This window comes from Xiphias gladius, chromosome 10, assembly GCF_016859285.1.
Source record: "Xiphias gladius isolate SHS-SW01 ecotype Sanya breed wild chromosome 10, ASM1685928v1, whole genome shotgun sequence".
NCBI lineage: Eukaryota > Metazoa > Chordata > Actinopteri > Istiophoriformes > Xiphiidae > Xiphias > Xiphias gladius.
In genome coordinates this window covers 18265760-18287842 of record NC_053409.1, presented here as the reverse complement: position 1 = coordinate 18287842, position 22083 = coordinate 18265760, and the positions used below count along the sequence as shown (strand labels likewise).

General features: G+C 42.8%; 1 protein-coding gene across 2 annotated transcripts; it reads left to right on the top strand.

Moving 5' to 3' along the window:
• Window positions 1-61: 61 nt before the first annotated feature.
• keap1a (kelch-like ECH-associated protein 1a) lies at window positions 62-18762 on the top strand. 2 transcript variants are annotated; one of them, XM_040137730.1, is made up of 13 exons: window positions 62-786; window positions 2098-2185; window positions 7099-7996; window positions 9562-9761; window positions 9988-10144; window positions 11702-11794; window positions 12224-12370; window positions 12665-12771; window positions 13610-13739; window positions 14022-14218; window positions 16109-16314; window positions 16935-17111; window positions 18104-18762. In XM_040137730.1, exons 3-13 carry the CDS (start codon window positions 7784-7786, stop codon window positions 18280-18282), a joined length of 1806 nt encoding a protein of 601 aa, XP_039993664.1. In that variant the 5' UTR covers window positions 62-786; window positions 2098-2185; window positions 7099-7783; the 3' UTR covers window positions 18283-18762. The 2 variants fall into 2 exon arrangements, with proteins under 2 accessions (XP_039993664.1, XP_039993663.1); XM_040137729.1 differs by lacking the exon at window positions 2098-2185.
• Window positions 18763-22083: the final 3321 nt, after the last annotated feature.

Here is a 22083-nt window from a genome sequence, read left to right as displayed (position 1 = left end):
GTTAATAAAAGGAGAAAAGGGGATGGAACAGGTTATACACTCCAAAAAGTGGCACTGAAACGTGTGTCAAACTCGAAGGTGTCGTCTTTTGTGTCGCTGTAATTTTCCTCCGCGGCCTGTGATTTCACAACATTCACACGGGGCCGATGGGCTCCGGTGTCCCTCACGCACCGCGGTCCTCTAAACGAGCTGTGTTACTCTGGGGTCTGCGGTTTGTCGAGAGCCAGACTCGCCCCGATCCCAGATGATTCACAGAGGCTTGCACACGGAAATGAAACGGGCAGATCCAGCGCTCGTTGTACCCCGTGTTTCATTAGTCAGACTTCGCAGGAACGGTGACTAACCTCGGTGGCCTTTTTTTAATTTATTTATTTATTTATTTTTTTACCCAGCTCTGTAATTGTTTCACAGCCCGATCCCCGGGGCTTTCCCGAACTTCGGTTTCAGTTTGGGGGACGCCGCTCTTGACTCGCTACCATGCCGGTCTCCGTACATGCGTAGTACCCGCACAGCGTTTTGCAGTGTACTGGAGAGTTGCAGAGTCATGTTGGTGCAGAAAGTCCTCCCCTCCACCTCCACCTCCTCCTCCTCCTCCTCCTCCACAGCCTCAGAACGTCCGCCGGCAGCGGCGCGCACAGCCTCGCACAGTTCCCCCCTTAGCGCCGAGGACGACCGATCCGCCGGTTTCCCCTGGCGGGACCGAGACCCGGCGAGGACCTCCCGGGGTCTGGCGACTCTCGAGCGTGACATGGAGCTGGGCGGCTGCGGCTGAGCCAGTGGCTTCAGGTGAGCGAATCGGCAGCTGTTTCGAGCGTGGAAAAGTGGTTCACACGCTGAGCGGACGCGCCCTTCTGTAAAATCAGTGTAACATTCAATGCGCCTATGTGACCTTACAGCAGCACTCGTGACACTACTTGTTACAAAATCGCTACACTAACATTGTCGGTGTGGACCGAACCAGCCGCCGATTTTATCGTCGACCTTTCAGTTTGTTTCCTCGGTTTTGCGCAGACTCCCAAAAGGGAATTGAAACTTTGGCCGAGAGACAAATTGAGCTACTGTGTGTTTGTTTGGCAATTCGAGGCTTTTTTTTGTTTGTTTTTTTTTGTTGGCTCATTTGTTATGATTGGATGAAGAGCTGAAACAAGTAGTCAATTAATCAGTTAGTCACAGAAAATGAATCTTCAACCATTTTAATAGTGAATCGTTCAGTTACTCTTTTCAAGCAAAAAAAAAGCCATCCATTCTCTGGCTCCTGCTTCTCCAATGTGAGCATTTGCTGCCTCTGCCTTCTGGTTGTCATCGTAAATCAGATACCTTGGGATTTTTAAATGTAAGTTGGCGACAAGACAAGCAATTCAAAGACGTTACATTGGGTTTTTGGGATCTTGTAGAAGGTATTTTTCACTGTTTTCTGGATTTTCGTAGACTAAACGTTAATCGAAAAATCTAAAATAAAATAAAAAAGTTAAATTAATCGAGAGTGAAAACAGTCGTTAGTTTCAGCCTTCTAAGGATGCAGCCAAAGATAATTTCATTATCGATTAATCTGTTGTTTATTATCTTAATTAATGAATTGATGTTTGGTCTGCAAAATGCCAGGATACAGTGAAAGGGGCCAAAGACAATTTCCCACAGCCAAAGTGACATCTTTGAATTGCTTATTTGTCAAGCAGACAGTCCAAAACCCAGAGATATTTGGAGATTTAAAAAAACAGAGAAAAGGAGCAAGTCCTTGCACATTTGAAAAGCTGGAACCAAAGCTGTAAAAAATTGATTATTTTCCATATTGATTCATCTTCCGATGGTTTTCCTGGCTGGTTGATTAATCGTTTAGTCTATAAAAACATCCAAAAATAGTGAAAAAGCCCGTCACAATTTCCTGGGACCCAAGGTGACCTCTTAAAATATCTTGTTGTGTCTCATCAGCAGTCGAGAACCCAATGCAGCAGACTCTCACATTTGAGAAGCTGGAATCACATCACGTACTTGGCCTTTTTGCTTTAAAAATGACTTGATTGATTAGATGATTGTCAATGCACCTGCAGATCAAGTTCCTGACAGTCAACTCATTGAATAATATTTTAATATTTTAAGCTTCAGATACCAAGGAGTCACCCAGTGAATCCCTGCTGGAAAATACAACATCATTCATCATTCAGGAAGAGGGCTAAATAGCTTTTAAGTAAGTCATTGGTTCCAGCTTTTTCTGCGATAGTACATTAAATGTTGCTGGGTTTGGGAAATTAGCCAGAACAGTGACACAATTGATTAATTGAAAAGATAAGATGCAGATTCAGTCATAATGAAAATAATCATTCACAGTGGCAGCCCTAGAATGAACGCACCACTGAGCAAAACTCACTGCAGCCCCCAAAGTAGCACTGTAAAAATATTATAACTTTTAGTTTTAGTTCATGCATCTGTACAACGTCAGACTTTTATTACATAAAAAGGTGTTTGGTTGTGTGCTGTTGTGATTCATAAATAATGCAGTGCTTCTATGACGCTCTATTCCTCTTCTTAGGGAGTCATTTCAGGGCAAAAGAAAAAGCTCTTTAGTCACCGGCAACCTTTGACCCCCAGGCAGCTGTAAGGGCAGATGAAAGATGACATGGCAAAAGGGCTTGTGTCATTGCTTACACAAAACGTTTCAGAAAACGTGGTCATTACAGCTCAGCAGATTTGGACGACACATTTTCAAAGGTTTAGCAAGAGTGTCGTCGTTCCTTATCAGAAGTCCTGCAGTATCTTACATGTGTAGGTCAAAGTTGATTATACAAGCCAGAGTCCGTAGACTCCTGTGCTGCTCTATCTGTCATCTGGGAACATCAGTAACAGTCTGTAAATGGTTAACACTCCTTCTCTCTGCCTCTCTTGGTTCTGCACTAAGCTAGACCTGTGATCTGTATATTAAAAAAAAAAAAAAAGTGTCTTGATGCCCAAAGTCAGTGACTTACATCGATTCTTTCTTCGTGTCTAAAAGCACAAATTTCTTCTGATAAATACCCCAGGGCCACCTCTTTGAAATCGTTCAACAAATGAATCAAAGACTGAGTCCAAAGGCATTCTTTGTGAATGAAGACCCAGTAGTCTGCATGCTCCTCTCCCCACTTGCAAACAGCCATGTGAGAAATAAATTTGACAAAACCAAACAGTACCACCACCTGCAGTGTTACAGGTCAGGATGTTGGTCAAACAGGGATTACGAAACCCCACTGAAATAAATAAACTGGTCAGAACTGGTGTCACAGTGTTCTCACAGTTCTCACAGCCTGCTGCAGGCTTGAGCAATGCTTTATATAGTAGACAAGCTTTGCACACTATATCCAAGCACAACGACCCTTTATGGAAAACTTAGGAGCCCGCTGTATTAATGTCTCTAACTTCCCCTCTTGTACTTCCTCCTTGAACTGATTCCTCCTTCGTATGTCTTCTTTCCGCTAAATCCAGGGTCCTTCTACTCCTGCCTTCTCTCTCCTCTCCCACTTTTTCATTCTCTCTCCCTTGCTTGCTGTATGTTGCCCTCAAAATCTCTCTCTCTCTCTCTCTCTCTCTCTCTCTCTTTCTTTGGATTGCTCTCTTCCCTTCCCGTCTCACACTTTTGGTCATATGACCAGCAAAACAGGCTGACTAACTGTAGGGTGAGAGGTGAGGGAGCTGGAGGCTGAACAGATTTGATTGTGCAACACTGCAAAGCTGGGCCCCTGTAGACCAAACCGGCAATAACCTCCTATGTGCTTTGCTCATTACAATTTGCAAAGAAAATGGGTAAAAACAGTATCTGATCAATTCTGGTGGGACAGAAAAACAAACTGTGGTTATAAAATTCACACCGAACTGCAGGTGCTGTAAGTATTCCTTTCATTCTCAAGAGAGTCACCGTGGTTTTGCTTCTTGCAGGATCGGTTTTTGTCCCTTTCACGCTAAAAATGGATCCGCTGCTGTTGATTCTAAGGGTCTTTACACAGATGAATGCACTGTAACTAACGGGCAGCATAGCAGAAGTCTTATTCTTGCTCGCCAACTCAAGAGCTGATTTGTTCTGCTTCAAGCTGTGGCAGCAAGTGACACTCTGTGGAATGCGGAGACTTCATGTTCGCTGGATATGCAGTTGCTCTGGGTTTTCTGTGTTGTGTAAAGAGACACTAAAAGCATTTCAACGCCGTGTATTTTAGCGTTTTGAAGATGATTCTCAAGTATCGCAAGCCCATCATAAGTGCTCTAATCTTAGAGTGAATATATATCAGAATTAGGTACATAGGCTTATAAGTGAATTGAGGAATGTTTGTAATGTTTTATTGGGAGTGGCCTCTAAATTTTCATCACTCTAATCAGGAATCTGTGAGCGAAACCTACTGTATTTTTCTCTCACAACTCTGATTGCACGAATCCAATACACCAGATTGGTATCTGTGCTGTGCTATTGGCTTTATTAAGTGGATCGGGTATTGGTCATGATATGACCGGTCCACATTAAACGCTGTTTCTGTGTGAGTGCCGTCATAAAAATCAGTGTGTCCGCTGTCTGTTGAATCCAGTCAGTCATAGTAAACTGCCCCACTCAGGTTCTGGCTGGACCCCAACAGCAGGGCGAGCCCTAAAAAGGGAAATGTCTGTCGTTGACTGACTGACTGAGTAATGAAGATACACCATCGGTCAGCTGAATGCCACACGACTAAGTGGTGAGGTTACACCATTGGTCGGCCGGCCAGGTGGTGGAGTTTCTCCATTGGCCACTGCTCTTTGGGAATGAGTTGGCGTAAACACTTTCTATCATGTCAACAGCGGGGCGATTACAGAAAGTTTTGCCAACTTAGGGCCTCTGTCGTTAGATTTGTAGACTTTTCACACCCTTTTAGCAGGCACACCTCTCTGTGCGTCTCATTCAACGGACGGCACGGCAGCTGACATAGATGTGAATAAGCTTCCAACTCTCTCTCTCTGAGTGAACATTTTAAAAGTAAATATAGCCGAAATTGCAGCACAGCCGTTGTCTTTAACTTCTGTGTGTGGTGATTTTTGTCAGACTACGTCGCAGTTATAAAATCAGGATTTTAGCAGAGCAGCTGCTTGGAGTTGGCTTGGAAGTGACTGCTGGTTAACATGTTTTAATGGGCCGCCTTTCAGTCGCTATTTCATACTTGTTCCATTGTCTGACAACAGAAATTGAAAAACACGAAAAATGAGAACAGCTTTTTTGGGAATTCGGCTGCATTAAATGACTGTTTATGTGAGCACAGACAGTAGGAGAGTAGCAAACAGATAAAGGGCGGTCCGGCCAAATACAAGGTCTTGACCTACTGTTGTTGTTGTATCCTTGTACAGAGACAAGATATGCTGGCATTATGCTTTTCGAGGCGACACGTAGGCAAACACGCACAGGAGTCGTTCAAAATAGTCGCAGTAGAAGTTCTCTTTTTTTTTTTTTAATGTGAAAAGAGACCACACGCAGACCAAGCAATGAACTTGTGTGATCTGCATGACATGTCGCTGAGATTTGGGAGGTTTCTGCATCAGCTGCCCTGCAACCTACAGTTACCCGTAACAACCTTCATTCCGTAGGTTCGCAGAGGAGTTTGTGTGCATCTTTGGAAAAGTGTAATTCCAGCTGTAGCTGCTTCCCCCTGCTTACAGTCTTCGGTTAAATCTTCTCATTGAACTCTGAAAGCAAAGAAACATATTTCCTGATGTATTGACCTATTCCTTTTTAAAAAGCGAATGGCAGCTGATATCGTCTTTTTTTTTTTTTTTTTTTTTTTTTTTGTAGTATATATATATGTATTTGTAACGGCCTCAGAAGTAGTCAGGCTCTAGTCATTAGCTGACATTTGCCTCTGTGCTAACCAGGGTTTATAACTAATGAGGCTCTTAATTAGAGCTTTATTAGAGACAGGTAAACCAGATACAGACGTACAATTATGTTACAGCGACATACAGTGCCTACAGCAAGTCTTCCACCAGTACCTGCCTGGACTGAAGATCTTTCGATGAAACTGTTCATGTCAGTCAGCGCTCTCTCTTTTTATGTCAGAGGCAGATATATTTGTTATTAGTGTGCGTTAACTGTCAAACAGGTTCCACTCGGTACAGAGATGAGCTCGAGGATGACACCAACCTGTTCTGATAGTAGGGAGGGATTTTACTACATACCCAGAGAATACTTAGGAACTGGCTGAGCAGTTTTTAAGTGAGGAGAAGGGGGGGGGGCTTTAAAAGGACAAATTATCAAGCTTTTGAGGGGATGAACCACCTCTATGAGGTCGCTGTGATCTTGCGTTGGTAAAAGGATTCTCGTAGAGCTTCAGTGATTAGTAGATTAATCAATTACTTGAGCAACAGTCAGCGGCTATTTTTATCATCAGTTAATCATTTCAGTCATGCAAGACATTCTGTGGTTCCAGCTTCTCAACGTGAGGTTTTGCTTTCTTTTCTTCGCCATATATGACAATAAATTGAATATCAGGTTTTCAACTGTCGTGCAGACAAACAAACGATACTGTGGCTTCCGAGAAATGGTAAATGCCATTTTTTCACTATTTCGTTTTCACATTTAGACTAAACAATTGTAAAAAGGCAGCTTAGTCATTTGTTAGTTCCAGCCCAAGTTTCTGGTACATCAGAGAAAAATGCCATAAATGCACACAGTGTCCAAATGACTGTTTTGATTGTCACACTACATTTTGAGGTTTAAAAATACCCTTAAGAGGTTATCATTTTGCCAGAATTCAGCCTATATTGTAAGGGTAAACTCTTAATCTTGTTTCCTTATTGAGACCCCCAGACCAAAATAAAAAAAATGACTTTTTAACTTTTGTAAAAGTTTTTTAGGAAAATCCTTTCCCTGAATTAAAAATACAGGGAACATTTCCTTTCCGTTAGTAAATACCTGTGGCGTAAAGCAGTTAAACAGAATAAGTATTTCTGTTTCAGCTGCAAGGAAGTGAAACTCTGTGTGTGACTTACACTCCCCACACATATGCGAGGATAAAGCGACATTCAAATCAGATTTTGATTTCATTAGCTTCTTTTCAAACCCCTAAAAGTCTCAAATCTTTCTTAACTGAATTTGTTTGTTTTTTTCCTTCTTCTTTGCAGGATAAGCATCGCAGATGGGGTCCCTGCCAGGATACAACTGATTGTGCAGTTACACACATTTGCCAACCTCTTCTCCTTCTCCTCTGGAAGCAAATTGCAGAGGACTCTCTGAAATGCCAGAGTGAATTACTTTTAAAATCCTGAAACGTGGAAAATCTGGACCAACAGCAATGTAATTATTATGGTTTGACTCGTGCTTTGGGAACCGTTAGATCCTTACACAAATGCTGTCAGTCATGTTGGAGCCAGGATCTGTGGATGAGGGAGTATTATGTGGTTCAGCATCAGTCTACAAGTTTCTTTACCCGTCATATTTGTGCAGAGAAATGTATGACCTCAACTTATTTTACGCAGAAACCGTCTTTTCCTGTGAACTGCTTGCTCCGGCCGCTGGCTGTTGCTGGGATCACCAATGGATAGTACCGTTACACTATTCACGTCCCTAATTTCTGGGGAAATGTCTACTCACTGAACAGATTTTGTGTGTTAAATTTTCAGAAAAATGGAGAAACTAAAGACATCTGCTCACTGGAGACTTTACATTGATGAATTAAAGACCAAAAGAAGTACCTCTCTTGAAAGTCTGACCCCAATGGGATAAGAACTTTAAACTGTTGAAGACTTTTAAGACTGAAGAGTCAATAACTCAAATAAGTCTGCAGTACCCATCTTCCTCTCTCCCATAATGCATTGCCCTATGAGGAAGAAACGTCCCACGCGTGATTCTGATTTCTCAGCTATTGTAGTTCCCTCTATGCACGGGTCTGGGTATCTTGACTACGCGGTCGAGACACACGCCTCCAGGTCCCTGAGGGCCATGGACGAGTTCAGACGGCAGGAGATGTTGTGTGACCTGGTGCTACATGTCACGTACAAGGAAAAAACTGTGGACTTCAAGGTGAGATGTGCTCCAAATGAAACGATCAAAAAGCAGTTTGTGACATTTTGGGTCAAGTTTCAAAGTACTAGCACAGTGTGGAGGCCTGAAACTGACTAAAAGCAGTAAACGGCTATTAGAAAAGTCACAGTATAAATCCTTATTATACCCCTTATTTCCCAACTTCACATCATGTTCCTTTGTACTTCACACTGCAAATTGGAAAGCATTACTCTGTAAACAGCGGACTGTAATCCAAAGTGTTACACACATTTGATATTTGTGTTGTTAAATGTTTAAAATGAGTTTAAAAATGAATGTAAAGGTTTATACTTTTCCTTTACGCACCCGGAAGTTCAAGACATGAGACACGCACTTAGAGATGAAGATAAGTTGTGAAGGTAGAAGCATGGTGCCTTTGAAACTCAAAAGTTAAGTAGAGTTAACTACCCAACTTTGTTAATGTTGACTCTCCAGCTAAAATGCTTTAATCACTTTAAAAGTAGAGGTAAAATGATTAGTCGGTCAACAATACATTAATCAGCAACTTTTGTTGATAACTGATTAATCGTTAAACCTATTTTTTTAAGCAATAATGTACGGAATATTTTGGATTTTGAGACTTCTGACAAAACAAGACACATAAAGATGTCACCCTGGGATTAATCTATAATGAAAATAATTGTCATTTGCAGCCCTAGCAATACAGCATGCTACAGCGGTGTACAGTACAGTATATGTGTGGTAAATTTATGAACTGGCTGGTGCTGTTTTATGATTAAAAGTCAGCTTCAGCTAAATAGATGAGGCTAAAAAAAATCTGGTGGTCAGTGTGTTAAGCTAAATGTGTTTTCAGCTAAGCCGGCAAGCCACACACTCCACAGAAGTTGTGCACACTTGCACACACAGACACAAGCCCTGGACCAATCGTTGCAGTGGACGTACTAGGACACGCCCATCATATTATGTCATTAGAAAAATGGGAAATGTTGTATTGGAGAAGTAAGACAAAAGATCTGCACACTGTACTGATAGTGAGTTAATTTAATGATCAGTTTTAAAAACATGTATTTATAATAATTGCATTAAATTTAAATGTATTTATGTTTAAATTCAGTTACAGTTTTAAGCTGTAATTTACATTACATTCTAATGGAGATCTTGGTCAGGCATTTTCAAATGCATCTTGGGGAAAATAGTGAATAGATCAATGATTACATTTGTGTCCAAAAAAAAAGGAAAGAGCTGAAAAATCAAATGAACCAGTGAAAAAGGTTTTATTTTATCAACTGAAGAGTGGTAAATTAAAAACTGCAAAGCTTTTTTTTTTTTTTTTTTTTTACAAACTAATTGGAGTTCAAAGGAAACGTTTTAAGCTTTATATACATTTTTAATCTCAATTTTAATTATTTTACTAACAAAATTATTCATGATATATTCAGTTATATGTTTGACTTGTCTGATAACCTTCCCCTAGCCTACATTTTGTCAGTTCTGGGCCTTCATAGAAGAGGGCTGTTTCATTCATTGACACGCATATGGTGAATGCAGTGTTGTAGTTTTTTTGTTTTTTTTTTTCTTCGCAGGTGCACAGGCTGGTACTGGCCTCATGTAGCCCCTACTTCAGAGCCATGTTCACCAGCAGCTTCAAAGAGTGCCACGCCTCGGAGATCACCTTGCGTGATGTTTGCCCCCAGGTGGTGGGAAGGCTCATTGACTTTGCCTACACCTCGCACATCACAGTGGGAGAGAAATGTGTGTTGCACGTTCTTTTGGCTGCTATGAGGTAAACATACATTAAAAACCGGCACATTGTCTTGGAAAGACAATTGAGTCATTGAAAACAGCTGAAATCTCAAAACAGACACAGACTTAGGTATCTGTATTCTACCACCCTTTCAGGATTTACATGTTAAATGAATTTTAAAAAAAGAATGAAATTATACTTACAGGTGGAAAGTATATAGGCAATAATGTTTTTTTTGCCCTTGTTTTGTGTTATTTTCTACAAGGTATCAGATGGAGGATGTGGCCAAGGCATGCTGTGATTTCCTGACTAAGCACCTGGAGCCAGCTAATGTCATAGGCATCGCCCGCTTTGCCGAGGAGATTGGCTGCACGGAGCTGCACCAAAGAAGCCGAGAGTATATTAATACACACTTCAATGAGGTGAGATGCAAATATAGGAAGCACAGGCACACATGCTGACGTACACATGCAATTGCTAGTTTTCCTTTAATACGTCAAGTCAATATTGCTGTCATGTTATTGTCAAATGGGGGAAAAAAGGAGGAAACCGCTGAAAAACGAGTTGAGTCAATAAATCTGTACCACGCAGGAAGACGCATGTAAACTACACCGCCCCGATAGCGCTCCGGGGCTACGACATTGGAAACATTCTCGTGGTCGTCCCAGTGATTCCAGGCATTGATTAGAAGAACTCTTTGTTTGTTCAGTGTTGTACAATGCTGCACCCATATAGTGGCCTTTTCTGGTAATCCATGACATTAAACCTGAAGAAGCAGATGCCTCCGACAGGGGCTTTTGAAGAAACCTGCATTTTAGTATAAAGAGACAGACAGAGAGGTTCTTGAAATTTTATAGTTATCATAATAATCTCTCCTTTATGTCATACCTTTTAAGCATGTGTTAAATAATGCACATTCACACAAACACATATCTGTGTAGACACTGTAAGAGTGGCTGATGTTAGTGATGATTTTTGGGTGGATCAGTGTAGTTTCAACCATTGAAGGGCACCTCTGCTCCAGTCAAAGTCAGGGAGGAGGCCACTCCGGGTCCATGTCGGAGAAAATCACATATGGCAACTCGCTACTGCAAACCTTCTGCTGCACAAATTTCTTTGTTTATCGCCTGGCTCACAGCGGCCATAGTCATGGCCAACACCTGGATCGTTTGATCTGACTGAAACAAAGGAGAATCACCTGCAACTTTATGACCCCATAAGAAAAAAATGTTTGTTTATTCAAGACTAAAATTAATTTAGGTCATTTGCTAGTGACCCATCTCTTCTTCCACCAAATCATAAATATTTTTGTTAGTGTGTAATTTCATATTATTTCCTGTTCCTACCTCCCAGTTGTTTTGTTTTTGTTCGCCAGCTCCTCTGCCTTCTCTTTGTACTGAAGTAACTCAGTCTTGGTTACATCCAGCTCCGCTTTTAGATCTTTAACTGAGTTCTCCTGAGCTCGACACTGAGCTCAGACTGCGAGGCCGTCCCTGCCCGAACCAAGGCCCCTGGCAGGCACATGGTCGGCAGCAAAGCTGTAGCGCTTTGTTATGATAGCTGTGGAACAGTGTAGCTGCAGTATTCGATGGTTACCTAAAATCAAAGACCACTGATCTGTGTTGAGGGCACACATGACACTTTGGTCGTATAACAGTACCAGTACTTTCTATTTACATCTTGCCAGTACATTGCATGTATTCTCTCTTTCCCTGTCACTTTTTTTGAAGTGATGGAAACTACCTTTTGTAAGTGTGTGATTGCACTCCCTATATCTGTGTCTCATCTATAATTTCTGACTGTAACACCTGCCCACCTGAGTAACGTTACTCACATTAATCACTGTATTATACTTCACCTGGAAACGTAATCAGAACAAGAAAATTACATGTGAAAAAGGACTAGAATGTGTGTATTCAGTTGTCAGTTTCCCCTCATCTGACTATGCACTTGTGACCTGTTGTGTCCCCATGTCCCAGGTGACTAAAGAAGACGAGTTCTTCAGCCTCTCTCACTGCCAACTGCTGGAGCTCATCAGTCAGGAGAGTCTCAAGGTGCTCTGTGAATCTGAGGTGTGTAGCATTACAAGAACAACTTAAAATCTGACCAACAGGCATGTATTGCATGTTGTTGTTTTGTTTGTTTTTTTTAAATCATTTTTTTTTGTTTTGTTTGTTGGATTGTATCAGTAAAATGCAAGCATGAATTGGTTTAAACAGAAAGAACGGTGCTGTCTGTTGTAAGATGTTTTAACTGTGCAAGTCTCCTGGCGTGACCAACAGCCAGACCAATAATTCAGACCTTCTTGAAGCACCAGATGGACACGATTTACCACAATCCCATAAAAAACACTAAAAGTCACAGAAACGTGACTTACAGTAATTGGCGTTCAAATCGTGCATTCACATAGCATGACTGATGTTAGCTCAAGTTCTGACAAGAGTGTATCTAGATGTAAATAACAAACCACATATCAATATGTCTTAATACGTCCTTGTCAGGTGTATAGGGCCTGTACAGACTGGGTCGGCTGGGATATGGAGGGTAGGGCCCAGTACCTACATGCCCTCCTGAATGCAGTTCATATCTACGCTCTGCCTCCCAAGTTCCTGAAGAACCAGCTCCTGTCCTGTCCCATCCTCAGTAAGGTAAACAAAAAAAACGATTTGTTCAGTAGTTAGCTTTATAGTTATATTTTTTATTTCTGTGTCTGTGGATTAGAAGTAACCGCTGTTTTACAAACCATGCACCTTCCACTAATAGATATACAAAAACAAAGGAGCTAAAAAAAAGTTACATTATAAGTACTTCTGCATTCTTTCAAATTACATATTTATGTGGAAAAAAAATTCCATATAGTATAAGCTATAGTATCACATAAGTCATTAATTATTCAGTCAGAAACTCTTTACAAGTTTTTCTTATCTGTCCTTTTACTCCAGGCCAACTCCTGTAAGGATTTCCTTTCTAAAATCTTCCAGGATATGACGTTGAGGAAGCTGCCTCCTGCACCTAACCGTGGAACTCAGCTCATCTATGTGGCTGGCGGGTAGTTAACTCGTATAGTTTCCTCTGCAGCATTGTTTTGTTCTGCAATGCGCAAAAGCTGCGAACCGACTGTAGGACGCCGTGTGGGCTACAACAAACATTTTGGAACCCATTTCTGATCTGGATAATCTGATTATGAGACAACACTTTGACCACTATCAGATGCTCATTTACAACGCACAACTTGTGTGTGCTTGTTTTTCTGAAAGTCACTCGACAAATTGGCAGTAGCAGGTCGCAGTGTTTTGTTGGTTAGGTGCAAAACACCTCATGGATCCAGAAAGTGTCTCATGCTGCCACCCAGTGGCTGTAAGCATGTAATCCACTCTGTCTCCCCTACAGAGGAGCCGTGCTCTCCGGGTGCACGTATAAATCCTCCTGTTTTTTGAGCCCTTTATTTATAGTGGCATTCTGCAAATTACCTATTTTTGTGTAACAAAACAAAAAAGGTCCCCCCACACTGCTGTCTTGTTCATAGTTATTCTTTAGTTCTACATGGATATGACAACACTAATCGTCTTCCTCAGACAGAATTTTTGTCTGTCATGTGTTTTTTTCTTTTTTTCTTTTCTTTTTTTCATTTCCCTGATTTTTACTTTCACATGAACAACTGTGTGAAACAAAATTTTGGGCATGTATGCATCCATGTGTTAGCACTTTAAGTCACTGGCCCCTTCTCCCTAACTATGATAAAAGTACACATGCTTTTTACAGAATGCATCTAAAAGCAAGAGATTATCTTAGTTAAGTTCTGAATCATATGGCATGTAGCCAGTAAAAACTCTTCTTTTACACTGGGCATTCGTCTGAATAACTACCCACGCTTTTCTCTGATCCAGATACCGGCAGCATTCACTGGCCTCCATGGAGGCTTATGATCCCAGGAGGAATGTCTGGCTAAAGCTGGCTGACATGGGCACTCCATGCAGCGGTCTGGGAGCCTGCGCGCTGTTTGGACTGCTCTACACTGTACGTTGCACCAGTTATGTCATACCAGCAATGGATTGTCACTGCAGAGAGTTTCAATCTCTAAATGACACTACAACGCATTTATATACGATATGAGATTTACAAAAGTGGGAAACACACCAAACTGTACTGGCTCATTCCTGTGTACGTTTGATATTTCATACTCTAATAATCTTCTATTTTCTCACTTTTCTGCTTCTGCCTCTCTGTCCTAAAAGCACCGACGTTTGTTTTGAGAAGTCTGAGAACCTGTGTTCTAACCCCTCTTTTCATGAATTCCAGGTTGGGGGCAGGAACTTGTCGCTTCAAAACAACACCGAGTCCAGCACCCTGTGCTGCTATAACCCGATGACCAACCAGTGGAGCCAGCGAGCCTCCCTCAACATCCCCAGGAACAGAGTCGGGGTGGGCGTGGTGGACGGCTGCATCTACGCTGTTGGAGGTTCCCAGGGCTCGACCCATCACAACACGGTGGAGAGGTTAGACATCTTTCAGGGGTTGTACTGTGTGTGTGTGTGTGTGTGTGTGTGTGTGTGTGTGTGTGTGTGTGTGTGTGTGTGTGTGTGTGTGTGTGTGTGTGTGTGTGAGAGGATTTATTTAACAAGGCACCCAAGGAGTAATTTGATTTTAATCACATCATATTTAGTAGGATGCACGTAATGAGCACGGATTTCCTTCCTTGAACGCACACATTCTCGGATTAAGTGCGGCTACCTCAGTGTAAGTATGGCATGAGAGAGCTCTAATGAAAAGCTGCCATTCAACCTAAAGAGCAGTCACGAAGTTCTCAGGTGTCCCCCTTAGCCTAATTAGACAACAAGACATGCTCTTTCAAAACATGTTGAGACACACCTCCCAGGAATGTCAGTCTGATCAGGAATGCTTTACATCCATCGCCGAGCAGGGAGGAGTTCCAATGCTGTCAATAAATCACTTTCAATCAATTACTAACAAAAATACTGTCAAGTCTGAGAGTGATACTATGAGCTTTCCTTTCCATGTCTTAATAACTGTGCCTCAAATGTAACCTTAATACCTTTTTATATTGAAGGGTATACATTTCTAAAAGATGCCAGTCTCTGGAGAATTATTAGAACTCATCAGACGCCACTTGGAAGGCGTCTCATGAGAAGCATGAGAAGCTGCTAAATATAATGAAAGCTGTTAAAACTGTTGAAATGAAAATTCAATGTGAAACACATCAAAGGAGATTAGAGCATTTATAGTAACAGTAGTTGGCAGAAAAGGCTCTGCTCTTGAGGACGCTTCCCGAAGCAAGGGATTCCAAGCAACATGCGAGAGACTCAACAGGGAGTAATACCTTCCTGCAAGGGGGGGGGGCCTTGTAGCAGATGCATATGCAATAACTTCAGGGTTAAGAGCACATGTGTCACTGTGACCACATTGACCCAGGATATGATTTGCTTTTAGTGCCTTTTCTCAAGGGCACTTCACCTATGTTTGTATGCCGTTTGATAAATTATCAGCCACCCTCCTCTCCGCAGTTCACCGCTGGAATATACCCAGTGCCAACGACTTAGCCAACACCCTTCTAATCATTAACCAGCGGGAAAACGTGCATTCCAACCGGCCTTATCATGATTCAGTCCTTTGTTGTCGTTGTTATACCTGGCGTTACTCGCCTTCACAGAGATTCCAGTATTAAAGGAATAGTTGGACCGTTTGGGCCACACGCGTATTTGATTTCATGCTGCGAGTTAGATGAGAAGATCAATACAACTCTCATATCTGTTCATTAAATACAATGCTGGAGCCAGCAGGTGGCTGACTTAGCTTAGCATAAACGCCGGAAAGAGGCGCAAAACAGGTAGTCTAGCTCTGTCCAAAAAGTCAGCGCCTTTAAAACCCCATGAATCAACACATTATAGTTTGTTTAATCTCAATACTCAGCAAGAAAGCGAATACGCGCATTTGGAAAAAATGACAAGCCGTTTGTTTAAAAAATATGTCAAACAAGTCCTGTATCTTCCAGTATGATGAGACTAATTTGACCTTAGACCTTTAAATCCACTTTTTTCAAAAACACCATGGGCACATGAGCGAAAAACTTTCTTGTCTCGGTCTGCCCATGGTGGTGTTGCAACCTCTTTGGCTTCAAATAAAGCTCGTCAGTTGCCAAACATGGTTGCCAGCTTAACCTAATCCACTTAAAGTTGACTGGCTCGTGTAGATTGAGAAGCTTGCTGCTCAAAGCTGCTCCCCCGTCTGAATCAAATAAGGTTTTGCAGCACTGACACTTGTTTTAATTAATTATTTTAATTGACTAATAGGTAATGCCATCAGGAATTGTCAACAGATTGTTGGTACGCTGACTACAAGCTCTGTGCAACTGCTGTTTTGAATTGCAGGTGGGATCCAGAGTCTAATCGCTGGTCCTTTGTGTGCCCCATGTCGGTGGCTCGTCTTGGGGCCGGTGTGGCGGCGTGTGGGGGGGCTTTGTACGTGGTGGGGGGATATGATGGAGAGAACCGCTGGAACACTGCTGAAAAATACCAGCCTGACACAAACACCTGGCACCAGCTGGCTCCCATGAGCACTATACGCAGTGGACTGGGTGAGTTTGTGCGCACCTCCTGTCAGAGATTTAAATAAACAGAATGAGAACGCTATGGTGTTAGAGTCGGATGAGAACATTGATACAACTCTCAATATAAAGCCATCGCCAGCGGCTAGTTAGCTTAGCTTAGCATAAATACAGGAAACGGGGGGAAATGGCTACTCTTTCACTCTCCGAAGGTTAAAAAAAAAAAAAAAATCCAACCTACCAGCACCTTTTAAAGCTCACAAATTAACACCATTATCCTTGGATTCTCCACTGCACCCAGCCAAGAAATATTCCCCCAGCAAAACCGCAACTTGTCGTTTTCACAGTTCTGATTTTTTTTACAGATGAAACAAATCAGACATTACAGGTGAAATAGTGAGCTTTAGAGGTGCTGGTAGGAAGATCATGTTACCTTCAGGCAGGGCCATGCTAGGTGTCTCTCCATTTTCAGTTTTTATGCTAAGCTATGCTACCTGGCTCCTGGTTACAGCTAAATATTTACTGTACAAATATAAATGTGATACCAGTCTTCCCATCCAACTCTCAGCATGAAAGCAAATAAGACTACAGTATTTTCCCCAAAATGAGAAAACTATTCCTTTCTGTTCCCTCTGCGTCCGTTTTTGCAGGGTTGGTGTGTGTGAACTCTTACCTGTACGCTATAGGAGGGTATGATGGGAGGAGCCAGCTGTCCTCTGTGGAGCGTTACAATATAGCCAGGAATGTTTGGGAGCCCAGGGCCTCCATGCAGTACTGTCGCAGTGCACACGGAGTGACGGTCCACCACAGATGCATCTTTGTCCTCGGTGAGTTACATGAGTTAAATGGGGGAAAAAAAAGAAAGAAATGATCTTTTGTTAGCATTATTCAGAGCAACATGTTTTACTATAATTTTATTTTGAATAATTTTAAATTTTCTTCTTATTAGATTTGATTTTATTACTTTATTTTATTATTTTTATGTAACTATTTAATCTTTTTTCCCCAATTGTTGTCTTGTATGTGTTTTGGATGATGCTTGTATTGACCCTTGTATTGGTTACTATTGTTGGTCTAAAGTCAAGCCTGTTGTACGTGCCATCACCAATTCGTGCGTGACCAGTTCCGCGTATTTAGGCCCAGTAGACCTTTTCATGAGCCTGATGATGAAGCAGCTGAGTGAAACATGCTGCTGTTATCAGTTTTAATAAAACGTCCGTGATCATTTATTTTTATATGTTTTTCTGGGCTGGGTGTGGCAGTCACTACCACTGACACCTGTGTTTTATTTTTATGATTTAGAAGAAGTTTGATTCTGTAATGAGTCTATACTAGAAAATACTTAAATATCAGTAGTTTATATCAAGAGATTTGCAACTCTGTTGCTAGTGAGCCCAAGGAAAAAAAAATACAGACTTGTTAAGAAACTGAATAATTCATTAATAGACAGTCAGGTTAGGAAGTGACCAGTGAGCTCCTCCGTCACTACGGTGTGGGCTGCACTGTTTTAATTTCTAATGTGTTGTTTAATTAAATAGAGGAAAGTATGGCTCAACTGTTAAAAGTAAACAGACATGAAGCAGGCAAAGTGAAATGTCAGATCAGGGAGTAATAACAAGCCAAATGACTAAATTAAATAAATGGAAAATCAAGAAGTAAAATTAGCCTTTTTAAAAAATAATTTCACTAATCCATCTATATACTGAAAAATAAATTGTAAAATAATTGAATTTAATTATTCATTGACACAACTGTTGAACAGTTGCCTAATTGCTTTATTAACAGCTTCATTAAACACGTTGTGTGTGTTTCCTTTCAGGAGGTTTTAACCAGCACGGCTTCCTGTCCAGCATCGAGTGTTACTGTCCAGAAAGAAATGAATGGACGTGCATCACCGAGATGCCTTTGGGACGCAGTGGCATGGGCGTCTCTGTTACCATGGAGCCCTGTCCTGGCAGCCTGCCAGAACAAGAGGAGGACGAGGACGGAGCCACATAGGATGAGGACGAAGTCTGTTGACGTCTCAAGTGTTGAATTCGGTTCCGAGTGGTGCTGCTTTTCAAGTGCATTAAATAAAAACACGGATCCCACTTGTATTGCACCGTGGGGGTACTGCTGGTATAGTTTGAATGGAAACCTTGAGGAGGAACTGTGTCTCCACATCTGCTGGGGAACGAGTGATACAGGAAAAACTGGTAGCATGACAGTGACCCCACAATAATAAAGTGCTACGGGTCTGATCTCAAATGATAGTACTATTTAATTGAATATTGTTATTCCTTTGCTGTTTTTAATCTCTTTAGTGTTCATTTTCAGTTTCATTTACAAAGTGACCTTTCAATGGCCTTCAGTGTCCTAATTTCTGATTCCTCTCTGTGTTATACATTTTCTACCTCCATCTGTGTCTCTGTCCAAATGACCACTTTTCTTCATTTTGTGCCAGTGAGGTTTCACCCAAAACTGACATTTTAAAAACTGTTATTGATTTTTTTTTTTTTTTTTTCATTTGTTATATTTTGTTTTTCTGTTTCTGAAAATGAAGTTAATCAAATGTGTAAATGCTAAATATCTCATTTCTCATTTCCATTGGCCCAGTTTTGTAATTCACATTTTCTCATATGCACTGATGTTGGTTTGATAGTAAAGACAAACGTGTTTTACTGACCTCTTGTGATCTCACTCATTTGGATGCATCCACAAAGTGTGTGTATCTGGTATGTAACAACGGTTGCACGACCACTAGATGGTGGAATAAGTCCAAAAACAGCTGCTCACTGCTACAAAAATGGTTTGACTGTTTTTTTGGTTTGCCATGTCAAAGAACTCCCTTGACAGTGACAGCTTAAAAATAACACAGCCAAAGAATAAGGGCTCTACATCTGTTTACATCTTGACAAACCATGACACATTCCCAAAATAATCTAAATATGGATTGTGCACAATATGAGCAGTGATATCCTGTTTGGATAAAGAATATTTGTCCATGTTTTATGGCTCAGTGAGAATAATTACAGCCAACCAGCAGAGTTCTCACAGCAGCCTTTCAGCAGTCCTGAAGAAAGGCAGAGGGTACTGGACTCACTACCGCGTTAGTCATCAACCGCAGACGTCACTTGTGTGTTTACTTATCTCTCTCTGCACTGCTGTTCTCTATCTCCTCCATGGCTCACCTGCAATTATCCTAGCCAGCCGCCAAAGAGGACAAATTTGGACGGAGCTATTATTCAAATATGGCTTCAGTCATCTCATCATGTTGAGTTTTCTGACAGAGAAGAGACACCAGCGCAAGAGAATAAATGTTCATGTTTGTTTTATTACTCTGGAATAATAGAGAAGCAGGTGACTGTGGCCGCACCTTTGTCTCCCTCTGAATCTATCTCAGATTTCAAACTCCTGGACATCCAGTGCATTGTGAGCGTACATTACTGACCAAGCAACCTGTTGGCCGATGAGCGGAGATGAAGCGAAGGCAGAGGAGGAAGCTCCGTTTGTGTGTTGGGGGGCCCCAGAGAGTGAGAGCGGAGACGGGCGAGGGAGTAGAGGACTCTTACTCACTACTTACAGCGCCACAAAAGAGCAAGTGACTCACATGGCGAACGCATGACGCAGGCATCTCACTCACATTTGCACATGGCTACACAAATCCGCGTGTGTCCGTACACAAACACATTTGTTCTCTATCCGTCGCGCACACAAACACGCACGCATATGTGTATGTGCACACTCGCGCAAAACAAAGCTGGCTGTCTCCTCTTCACATGCTGTGACAAACAGATTTGCGTCAATGTGTTCATTGTCTCATGAGGGTAGAGGAATACAGAAAGAGACGTCGCACTTTACAACGGGGAGAAGTGCCCTCCATAGAGAATCAGCGGAGGAAAATTAGTGCACATACAGATGTAGCTAATGTACAAGTCCATCTTTTGCATACTTGCTAAACTAATGCTCCGGCAGTTCCCAAGGGGAACCGTCGCAGGAGAGGATCTTCTGCCGAGAGCAAGAAAAAGCTCCGGCATCTGAGAAGCTGCTGCCATCAAGAAGAACTGGGATAACAATTCCTTCTAAAATTCTTGGTTGGGCCGCAAACTCAAAATAATGACTGGTAAATAGTGACTTTATGATGCGAACAGAGTCACTAATTCGGTGCATGGGGATGTACAGTTACGAAAACAGACTGGGGGAGGGCAAAAATTGGGCCTTGGACTTGACGGTGCTGTAGAAGCTGAGGACACTTTATTTCTTGAAGTTTTATGCGGAGTTTATGTCCCGCTGGTCATATTCGAATGTATGAACACGGGGAAGAGACGGAATCTGACAGAGATGAACTGATCATCAATCATTGCAGAGCAGAGCCCGAGTCCGCGCAGCCTGCTGAAATGCGCGTGTGGGTATTAAAAAGTCTGTAAGAGCTGCCGGTGACATACAGTATTTTGTAACAGGGGGAGATATCCAGTCTTTTCCAAGTCTGTTCGCAGGTTGAAGGGAGCCTGAAGGGGCCGAAGCAGCCTGTACAGTCACTGCGTATTACAATAGGGCTTATCCTCCTTGGATATGGCTTATTCGGCCTTATTTAGATCTGCACGCAGGCGGGAGGCAGAATTGAGCCTCCGTAGCATCTGAAAGGTGGGGAGCTTTAATGCCAGAGGGCCTAGATGTGTGCAGGTGCGACCTTGGGAAGTGATGACCTCATCAACATCCCCGCCTGCAAAGCTAATCTGTTACATTCCGAAGGATGCTCCTGCCGTGGAGCCACCCATGAAGGTGACATTGGTGAGCGGGCCGGTCGGCGTGGAAAGCACCCCCACCCCCCCCCCCCTCAGCGAGGCGCGCGCACTAAACATCCAAATGGAGGAACCGCACGCACGCAACACGCATGCGAGCACCGTACCCACATCAGCCGTTTAGCAGGGACACGAGGGGTGCGCGCACAGTGTCACGATGAAACCACCGTCGCCCAGATGCCCGCAGCAGGTGTTGCAGCGTGATGGTGGATAAAAGGTCAGGACTGTTTTTTCCTCTAATCTGACCCTAAATGCGGCAGATTTTCTGCTCTGTGACCACCACACTAAACCCAGCACATTTTTTTTCTTCTCACCTTTGTTTTTTTCCAGGAAATATCGGATCCAACAACTTTCTCCTTCATATACAGTAGTTCCGGTCATATCTGGGGGAACACCCGGCCGCTCGGTGCTATGGCTGAAGGAGTTGTAGGCCAAACGCCCCGCTCGAGCGTTTTGGCTTTTTCTCCCGCCCCACGAGCTCCCGTACCTGTGTCGACGCCAACACGAGCGACGGTGTCAGCCGACGGCCGTGCTGTGTAACGCGCCCGCCCCGGCCCTCCTCTGCCCTGCCAACAGATGCCCCTTGAGCAAGGCACGTCCGGCCGAAGCGGCGGGGCTGCTCAGCGGGGGGCCACGGCGGAGAGGCCGGCGAGGCTGCTGTGAGTGCGTGCGAGCGAAACGAGTGGGAAGCCGAGCGTACGCGCACACGCACTGAGTCAATGCGTCGCTGCTGTGACTTTCTGTGAGTTTCTTCCTCTGGATTTCTCTCTCAGACCATTGATCCTTATTTTTGTTTTTATTTTTGTATTTATCTATTTCTTTATGTATGTGTATCCAATGAATTGCAAATAACACACCTTCACTTAAAACGCAGGACCTTCGCGGCCCTCTCGGACGCGGACCCACGCTGGTGCGCCCGCGCGCGCCCCCCACGTGGAGCCCATACTGTAGCCTCACTGCCCGGATTCCGAGCATCACGTCGCCTCACCCGTCGAAGGTTGAGGTGACATGTGCGTTC

Coding starts and splice junctions, on each gene's coding strand:
- keap1a (XM_040137729.1), top strand. CDS start 7,784: ATGCATTGCCCTATGAGGAAGAAACGTCCCACGCGTGATTCTGATTTC. Junction 7,997..9,561: donor AAAAAACTGTGGACTTCAAG/GTGAGATGTGCT, acceptor TTTTCTTCGCAG/GTGCACAGGCTGGTACTGGC. Junction 17,112..18,103: donor CAGATGCATCTTTGTCCTCG/GTGAGTTACATG, acceptor GTTTCCTTTCAG/GAGGTTTTAACCAGCACGGC.